The 9,506-nt window shown below is 48.0% G+C and overlaps 1 protein-coding gene across 1 annotated transcript; it reads right to left on the reverse strand.

The window, feature by feature from the left end:
* Positions 1 to 1,869: 1,869 nt before the first annotated feature.
* GABRQ (gamma-aminobutyric acid type A receptor subunit theta) lies at positions 1,870 to 8,549 on the reverse strand. Its single transcript, XM_067023901.1, has 6 exons — positions 8,344 to 8,549; positions 6,487 to 6,569; positions 6,197 to 6,334; positions 5,505 to 5,657; positions 4,050 to 4,297; positions 1,870 to 3,301 (listed from the first exon to the last, which is right to left on the reverse strand). The coding sequence occupies exons 1-6, from the start codon at positions 8,547 to 8,549 to the stop codon at positions 2,501 to 2,503; spliced, it is 1,629 nt and encodes a 542-aa protein (XP_066880002.1). The 3' UTR covers positions 1,870 to 2,500.
* Between the last annotated feature and the right edge of the window lie 957 nt (positions 8,550 to 9,506).

Raw genomic sequence — 9,506 nt, forward strand, 5'->3', positions numbered from 1 at the left:
GAGCTCTGGACTACAAATCCAAATCCAAGGCTGAAGTGCAACTAACAACATTCCCAGGATGGGCTACCAAAGTGCCCTTTGGTTCTTTGCCTCCAACTGCTAGCAGCCAATCCCCTGAGCTGTTTCCTCATATCACCCACCTGCTTGCAGCTGGCTCCACTCTGACACGTGTCAGACTTACAAGGTGATTATAATAAAAGGATGAATTATAAAGGCATATACAACCCCCTCTCCAGCTCTTTAGCTCTCCCACCCCATTGTGTACATATTTCTGTTCTTACTGCATCTTCAAGGCTTCTGCACCCCAACCCCTACCTTTGTTACTCCCAAACACGTCCTTCCAGGACAAAGCAAAATCTCTGATCTCCCATCCTAGCCCATGATCGAGCATTTCCTACCTCAAGGTACTAAATTATCACTTCCTGGGACTACATTCACTTCTTCTGCGTCTTCCATCCAGGAGACAGCACAGACGGGTGGAGGGAGGCAGAGAAGAGTGGATGGGGACCGGGAGACACCAGTCCCTGGAACAAGGGAATTGGAAAGAAACGGTCAGTTAAATAGGCCGGCCAAATACGGCCCCCCTTATGTGGGAACAGGCCAAGGGAATTCTGGTGGTTCTAGAAGAGCCACCAAAAGGGAATGCATATGCTTTCACGCATATTTCCTTTCACACCTATTCAAATCAGATAAATAAACATAGGTATGCACACATGCACTTATACACATGCATGCAGAATATACCCACGTGTGTACACACAAGCACACACATACATAAATCATAAGCTGACACACTCTTTCATAGGGGTGCACGCATGCACACACATATGCATCTACATGTTTTTATATATACAATCTTATACACACCGATATAGATTTGCACTGATGTACATAGAACTATACAGCTTCTCAAGTGGTTGTATGTGCACGCAGAACTACCTTGTTGCAGACACACAGCCAGGTATGCACAGAAACACAAATATAGAAACACGGTTAAAAGCGTAGGTGGCTGAGGGGCTGCGGTAGAGGCTGCCTACGGAGGAAGGAGGAACATAAGCTCAGCGCTCGGCGGATCTTGCTCCCCACCTCCTCTGTCAATGAAATGGAGCTGCTTGGCAGATTGGCACGCAGGCTGCTGCCCACTTCCCTTAGGAGCCCCATCGGGTGCGCAGTGCCCATGTTCAATGTGCTCGGTTCACACGCATTGGCTGGTCACTGGCCTCTCTCTGCAGAGGTGCTCCAGGTGCTGTAGCATGAGGTCTGATGCCTGGCACGGAAGCAGAACGTGATGGAGTGCCCCCTTTCGTCAAGGGGAGGGGAGACAGGCGAGCGCCTCAGCTGACAGAGTTAGGAGGTCAAGAAGAAGGAAGAGCCAGTGGTACGTAAATTCCATGTTTTCCCCCTCAGAACACTGGGGACAATGTACTTTGCCTTCCTCGGCTCACAGGACTCTTGTGAGGGTTCGACAATGTCATGTGTGGGTAAGCTCGTTGACACTTACTATGCACTAGACAAACAGAAAGAAGCAGTATACAGATTCACAACAAGTTGTTCATCTCTTATTCTAGATCAGATGGTGAACCTTCCAAAGCCTAGTCTTCATTCACCAAGTGCTTGCACTGTGTCTAGTGATCAACTCAGCATGTGACCTAGACAGATGTATTGGGTCCCCATTGTGTAGCATTCTGAAGCAGAAACGCATGCAAGAGAAGGTCCAACCCCTCCAAAGGGGCTGCCTCAATCGGAGTAATCTCCAATCCAACATCATTCACCCTCTGCGAGCTCCTGCTGGGGACATGATCTCTCACTTATCCCGACATTTCACTCAGCACCCCTACCCACCCACCCACATTCTATTCCCAACCCCACACCACAGCACCACACTCAAAATACCACAGAAAAAATAGTGGGGGAAAGGCACTTTCAAAATGCCCCAAGTTCCCCAAAGCCAGCCACCTGCATTTGTAAGAGATGGCAAGCCCGTCCCCAACCCAGTCTGGCTTTCTCCTGTAAAACCCTAAGCAGAGGTGAGCAAGCACCATAACCCCTAGGAGGAAGAAACAAACAAACCAGAAGAAAAATGTGATGAAAAAGAAAACTCAACACTTCAGTGGGACAGAAAAGCCCCCAGAAGTGTTTTTGTGTACAGGGCTTGGATCCTTTCTGTCCCCCAGGTCTGGCTCCTCTCTGTCTTCTAAACAGTTCCATTTCCAGGGGGGCTTTTCTGTGCTTATTAGATGTTAGAAGGCTTTGAAGACGTGATAGTATTCTGAAGAAAAGGGAAATCAATGTGCTATTTACCTCCAACTCCTCCTCACTCCCTTTCCTGCCAGAACACAACCTTTCAAACTACTCCTCCACCTCACGTTTGTAAAGAGAACGGTGGAACTGATTCAACTGCCCAAATAACCGCAAAGTAAAACGAACAAAGAAAAGAAGGGAAAACGGAACCAGAAGGAACTATGAAAGGAGCACATCGTCACTCTGGGACGCTACGGAACTAATAGATATAGTACACCCAGTAAACAATGTTGAACACCACGAAGGCAAGAGGGAAGAGGAGCCGGGAGCACTGGTCGACCTTAGGGACGTGGTCCGGGTGAAAGAGCCTGGAAGAGAACCCCTTACTGAAGGAGCACCCGGGGCTTGGCAGGGAACTGTCATCAGACTCCGAGTTACTGTTCTTGTCTGGATCAAAGCCCATAACGTTGCCATAAAGGCTCCAGGTACTGTCAACATTACACTTGAGTTGCTTCTCAAGGTCAAGGTAGCCACTCTCAACTCTGACGTCATCAGGCAAGCTACGAATGTCACGAAGGGTGCTATGGATCTCATCAAAGGTGTTACGGATCTCCTCAAGGTCGTAGTTTGCTTCTTGCACACACCTCTGGCCGCGGACAAGCAGATGCTTCCTACTGGGGCCATGGTCTTGGCTCTCATCGGAGTTGGAGCTCTCTTCAGGGTCTTCTGGGTCACAGGTCTCAGCACGGCCATGGGCCTCTGCACGGTTGCGGATTTCAGTAGGACTAACACTGTCATCAATATCAATATCATTAAGGTGAATGCCATAGCTGGGCACGGCCTGCTCTGAGGTGGACGGGAGGTCACTCAGGCTTTCTGCAGTGGCCAGCCAGGACTGGTCCGAGAGAGAAGACAGTGAGCTGAGGCTTTCTGAGGAGGCCAGAGGTGCCTGCTCTGAGATGGAGGCTAAAGAGCCGAGGCTTTCTGGGCTTGCTAGGCCAGCCCACACCCGTCTGGAGGGAGGAGAGCCATTTTCATCTTCTATGTGAAACTGGTCATCCTTTAAGGAGACAGTGGATAGACTCATGAGGTCGAATGCTGCATGAACAATCACTTTTGGGGAGCATGGGGGGGGACCTTTCTCATGAGCACTTGTAACATGACTGATGGGCTCTTCCACTGAGAAAGCCACCTCTTCTTCCTGGGGTCTCTTGTGTGCAAGGTGCTGAGGAACAGGACCGAGAGGCTGTTAGCATGCAAGGGAAGTTCATGGCTCTTGCTGCCCCCCTGGGGCAGCTGCTCCCTCTGGAGTGCTGTGTAGTGGACAGAGGCAAGACCTCCTCAGGCAGGTGGGGGTAAGTTCCCTGTAAAGGAGGGACATTAACGTACTGCCAGCAGCAAAAGACTCAGCATGGCTTTCGGAGTCAAAAGAGCAAAGGAAGGAGGGTTGGGTCAGCCTCTCTGATGTCTCTTCCTTTCAGCTTCCCTGTATTCCCTTTCCTCTGGCTCCATTGCCTGCCATTGGAGGCATGCTAAGTAGACCGGATTTGAAGCCCAAAGGTCTTGGGAAATCTAGCTCTGTCACTTATGACCTTGGACAATGACTCAACCTATAAAGGAGTGATGATGATAAATTGTTCTACTTCTTTCTTAGCTGGAGTGTGTGTGTGTGTGTGTGTGTGTGTGTGTGCGCACGCGCGTGCATGTTGTATGAGGATTGAAGGACTAAGAAATTTGAAAGGGTCAAGTGCTAATCTTAGGTTTAAGAAGTGCTCAAGGAAAGCAGATTGTCAGTCAAAAAGCCAAACCTGCATCGCCTCTTGGTAGCGGTAGCGGGCCATGACTCTTTGGGCTCTTCTAAGTTGCCTCTGAGAGCGCTGAGGTCCTCTTCGGCTGTAGAAAAGATAGTTGATGTAGACGTATTCTAGCAAGGACAGGAACACGAAGAAGAAGCATACGACCATATAGATGTCAATGGCCTTGATACAGGAAAATTGGGGGAGTTTATTCCGCAGATGTGAGTTGATGGCGTTCAGGACGAGCATTGAAGTCAAACCTATAAACAACATAGCACAGGGTTAGTCCCCTCAGGTGGCTGAAGTTCTTGGCAAGCCATCAGGCCCACATCCCAGTGGAAGGGAGCAAAGGCCATCTCTGAGATTGGGAGGGCCCTCAGTGAAAGGCCTTCAGCTTACCAGGCTAAGGGCCCTGGCTCAATTGCTGTCTTTGCTTCTCCTCCCCCATTTTTACACCCATCCTGTACTTCAATAGTTTAGTGATTTCCCATTGCTCTTAGGATCAAGTCAAAAATCTCCAGCCATGGTTTCATAGTGATTTACACGTCCAGCCCCGTTTTGCCCTGTGATGGTCCTTTCCCCATCCCCCTTTGCCTGCTAGTTTGTAAGCTTTCCTGTAGTCCATCCCTCAGAAGGTTTTGTGACCCCTAAAATATTACATAAATATAAAGGTTTAGCCTAGCGTGTGCCTCTAAAGAAGGAGGCTGAAAAGTCTGCCCCAAAGATGGTGAAGGAGAAAGCAGACCAGGGTCTGGGATACACAGGCATTCTGCAGAGTGGGACCAAATAAGTTTGGGAGCTGATCTCTTTAGGCCCCTCCTTGGTACTGCTCAAAAGCCTTTGACGCTCCCCGTTGCTTATACATGAAGTTCCAACTGCTTGAAATGGAATTTCAAGTTCTTCCCAAGTCAGCCCAAGCTGTCTTTCTGTTACTCTCCCCACTTCCCCGGCTTGTGCGCCAGGCACCCTCCTGGAGGTCCTCAAAACCCAGTTTGAGCAATACTTTCTTGGTGCAGTTTTAGCCGATAAGACCTGGGTCATTACCTAGGTCGTTTCCTCCTCTGGACTCTGATAGCATTTGTCTCAGCATTCCATTAGACCCTTGCCAGGAGCAGCTCATCTAGAAGCCCTCTGCTGCCTAATTGGGCATTTTGATATGTTGCTTAATCAATGTTTATTGTGCTGCATTTCTGATCTAAATTTGTGACTTGTCCATTCATTTATGTATCCAGCAAATAATGAATTCTGGTACTTTGGACCCAACATACCAAGATCCCAACCCCGATGTGTTTTTCACATCTGTCTCCAATGTTGGTCTCTCTGCTGTGGATTGGCTGGGCACCTGTAGCATGCCTGTTAGGTCCCATCTTGCTTCCTTGCCTGGGCAGTCACACACTGTTCCTTACTCTCAACGTTTTTCTGAGCAAGACAACCCAAGTTCCTTCCTGGGATGGGAACAGGACCTACCTACTGTCACCCTGGCTGCAGAGGATTCATAGTTCATCCAAAATGATATCCAGGAAACAACAGTGGTGAGGACAGTAGGCCAATAGATCTGCACAAGGTAGCTGATGACTTCCCTCTTGACCAGGAACCTCACTATCAGGCGTACATAGGAACCTGGCAGGGAGACATACTTGTGTTAGGGTGGTAGGGTTGAGGGGATTTTCAGAGCAAAGTACAGGGTGGTGGAGGGGAAACCAGTGGTCAGTTCAGCCTCTAATATTCCATTCTGGGCAGTATGCAGACCTGACCCCATTTGCTGCCTCAAGACCAGTGACAATGGCATGTGTCAGCAGGCCCATATGGTGTAGCAAGTCTGCTATCTCTTCCTTCCTCACTTTCTCCATATCAACTGAAGTTGAAATGGGAGAGACATGAGATATTTCAAAGCTACAACAGATGGAAGGGGAGAGGCTGGACCTGGAAGGAGGCCTTTGGAGTGTCAAACCTGGCCAACTGCTTCCACACACATTTCCTCATTGGCAGAGGGTAAGCCATTGGGACTTTATGAAGTGGGCTTTGGAATGTGTCCAGAACAAGAAGGGAATAGGAAAGAAGGAAGAAGAGAGTCTAGAGGTCAAAGGCAGAGGTCACCAGGAGTTTCCTAAGGTACGAAAGAGACAGGAGATAGGAGAGAAGGAGGGGGTCAGACCCACCTGTGTAGAAAAACACCTCTTGGCTAGTCATCGTCTTTCCCAGGAAACTGAACTGAGGGATGTGCAGCTTCTCAGTACCCTGGATGGCATTCCCATTGCCTTCCCAGTATAATAGGATGTCTTCAACTGTGTAGCCATCTAGGAGGGGGAAGGAAACAGAATTAATCTCAGAAAGCAGGCATAGGCAGATTTCACACCAGAGGACCCTCTCACTGTCAAGTTTGCCTTTGGCTTCCTCATGGCCCCAACCCCGGGTAGGGAAAAAAAGGGGCCTTGGGAGATATACGTACAGCTCTCCACCTCCAGCTTGCAGGTCTGCTTGTCCAGAGGGAATTTTTGCAGATTCATGGAACAAGCTGCTGTGGTGGTGAGTCTGCAAAGGAAAAGCAAAAGGAAGAGAAAAGCGAGTCAAGCCCAGGCCAGTAAGTGTTCCTGAGAAAACTGAAGGGGTGGGGAGGGGAGAGGCACCCCAAGGACTGGCCCACCTAACACCTCCCCACACTGTGCCCACTTTAGAGCTGGGTCCTTCCTCCCTCCCTTTCTTCTTTCCTTCTTGCTCCTCCCCCACCCCCGCCCCCACCCCGCACGCTTCCTTCCCTCCTAGAGGAAAGATGAGTTGCAGTTGTGTAAGGAGGAGAGAGGGAATTTGTATGTGACAAAGACACCCAGAAGTCTGGTAGGACTTACACAGATGACAACAGATGTATGGCATGTCAGGAAACTCAGGGTGTCAGAATGGGAAGGGTCCTTGAGGAAACCGAATGCAGAGACAGAAAGGGGACTTTCTTGCTGAAGGAGCAGCAAAGCTGTCAGGAGGAAACCGCTGCACTGAAGCAGCTGAAGCACCGGATCTGACGCCGAGTGCCTGCGTGTGGTGTGCGGGTACCGATGTGGGCAGTGGCCCCGGCCTACCTTTGGCCATGGGAGCTGCTCCGGCAGCAATCCCATCTCCGAGCATCTGCTTATGAGGGTACTGGGGCTTAGCAAAATGCCAGTGGGTGTAAATGGATAGGAGGGATTAATATATCTGAGGTGAGCTGTGGGATGGGGCTTCAAGTTGTCATGTGGTAGGTCCAAGAGAGGAATCTGAGGAGGGATCTTGGAAGACCTGGGGAAATGGATAATTAGAAAAGTTCTTTGTAGCTCCAGCTGGGAAGCTCTGACCCCTTCCTTGTCCTGCCTTTCCCAGTTGCTAATACCACCCCTGTCCCTTTCAACTCTTGAAGTGACTTCCATTTTGTACAGTGGGTAGTGTGTGTGCGTGTGTGTGTGTGTCTGTGTGTGTGTATTTCTCTCCCTTCTGTGAATTCTGCATGAACATTAATCAGCTGAGGCGCCCTTTGTGACCAGTGACCCCTTCCCTGTAAGCTTTGTTGTCCTCCGACTCCAGTGTCTTGGTCCATGGGAAAGTGGATGGAGAAAGAAGAGGGAAACAAAGGGATACAGCAAGAGAACCCCAGAGAAAGAGATCCAGAGAAAGAGCTGTACCCTAGTAGCTACCTCTTGGAGAAATTTTCTGAGCTAAATTTATGTTTCATGCTTGTCTTGAGAGACAGTTTGTAAGAGATGAGGCTGTGCGGAGGGCTTTGGTGACCGTCTACTATGCTATAAATAGGCCAGTGAGGAGCTCCAGTGTGCACACATTCTGTTTGTACAAAGCCACAGGCAATAGACACACACTGTGCACCCTTGGGTCCCCTGCATGTTGCACATATGATCAATGGCAGAGACCAGTCCCCCTCCTTCACTGCATGGGAGAGAAAGACACAAATAAATAATAGAATATACATTCAACGCTAAGGCAAAGGGAGAGCTCTTCCAGTTGAGAGTATCAAAGATGATTTCTTGACAAAGAGGGCATTTGAATTAGGGACTGAAGGATGGGAAAGCTTCAGACTCGTGGAAAGAGGAACGGGTCATTCCAGACAGAAGCAACAGCAGAAGCCAAGGTGTGGGGACAGGACAGCCAAGGATGGCTGTGGGAAACTCTGAAGGTTCCACTTTGACTGCTGAGTGAGGGGGGCAGTGAAAGAGAGATTTGGAAAGCAGTGGGCTCCTCTGTGTGTCCCTTGGAGTGTGTTCATGGGATAATTAGTGGGAAGAAGGTAGAGTGTCACGGCGATCCCCGGGTCCCTGGGGGAACTCACCGGACACCATACCGCACCGTTCCATCTGGCTGAAGCTGAAACACGCGGTTTTCTACAGTCACATCATGCACAAAAGCATCCTTGCTATTTAGAAAGTAGCAGTCAGGGACCCACAACTTCTCAAGCATCTGATAATCCAGGGTCAGGTTCAGATTGGTCTCAGAGTATGCTAAACGTGGATCTTTCCAGGTCTGATGAAAAAACATTGTAATGGTATAGTCCTGAGGAAAGAAAGGTAAAGCCTAGTTGTAAGTGAGGTTGTCCAGCTTTCTGTCCTCAGTGTTTGTGTGCATGCAGGTGTATGAAATACATCCTAAATATAGATGCGTGATGAAACATATGTAAGAGTGTTCAATGTTATGAATAATAAAACGAGCCCCATATAATTAAAATTCAGGTTAAGAAATAGATTGTTCCCAATAACTATCAACCTTCAACGTGTCTCTTGCAGAACATATTTCCCACACCTCCCAGCAGTAACCATTATCTTAGATTTTAATGATAATAATCCCTTGCTTTTCCTATTTTTTCTCTATTTTCCTAAGTTTTATTGTCTGTGTCTCTAAGAAACCTATTGCTTAGTTGGACTTATTTAAAATATTTTTCTGAATGGAATCACACTCTATGTATTCATAAGTTGCTTCTTTCACTCAACATTAAGTTTGTGTGTTTGCTCAGCTCGATGTGTGTAATTAAAATTTGTTCACTTGCATTGCTGGATATACTACGTGTATTATTATGTGATGACACCATACGTATCAAAATCGCAATGAAATAAAAAGTATAAAGCAAAAGTTCCAGTTTTTACCCCTATAAAGTGCAGATAAGAGTTCCCAATGCTCCTGCCTTGCCAACATTTGACTTTTTGCTAGTCTGGTGGATATGTAATGGGTTCTCACTGTGGTCTTATTTTGCATTTCACTGATTAATAATAAAGTCAAGCATCTTTTCATAAGTTTATCTGCTGCTTGGTTTTCTTCACAAAAGTGAAGTTCTTGTTTAAATTTTCTGATCATTTTTCTATTGCTTTAAAAATATTCTCAGGAATAAAGACGCAGACGTAGAGAATGGACTTGAGGACACGGGGAGGGGGAAGGGTAAGCTGAGACGAAGTGAGAGAGCGGCATGGACATATACACACTACCAAATGTAAAATAGCTAGC

The sequence above is a fragment of the Kogia breviceps genome, chromosome X, assembly GCF_026419965.1.
Source record: "Kogia breviceps isolate mKogBre1 chromosome X, mKogBre1 haplotype 1, whole genome shotgun sequence".
Classification (NCBI taxonomy): domain Eukaryota; kingdom Metazoa; phylum Chordata; class Mammalia; order Artiodactyla; family Physeteridae; genus Kogia; species Kogia breviceps.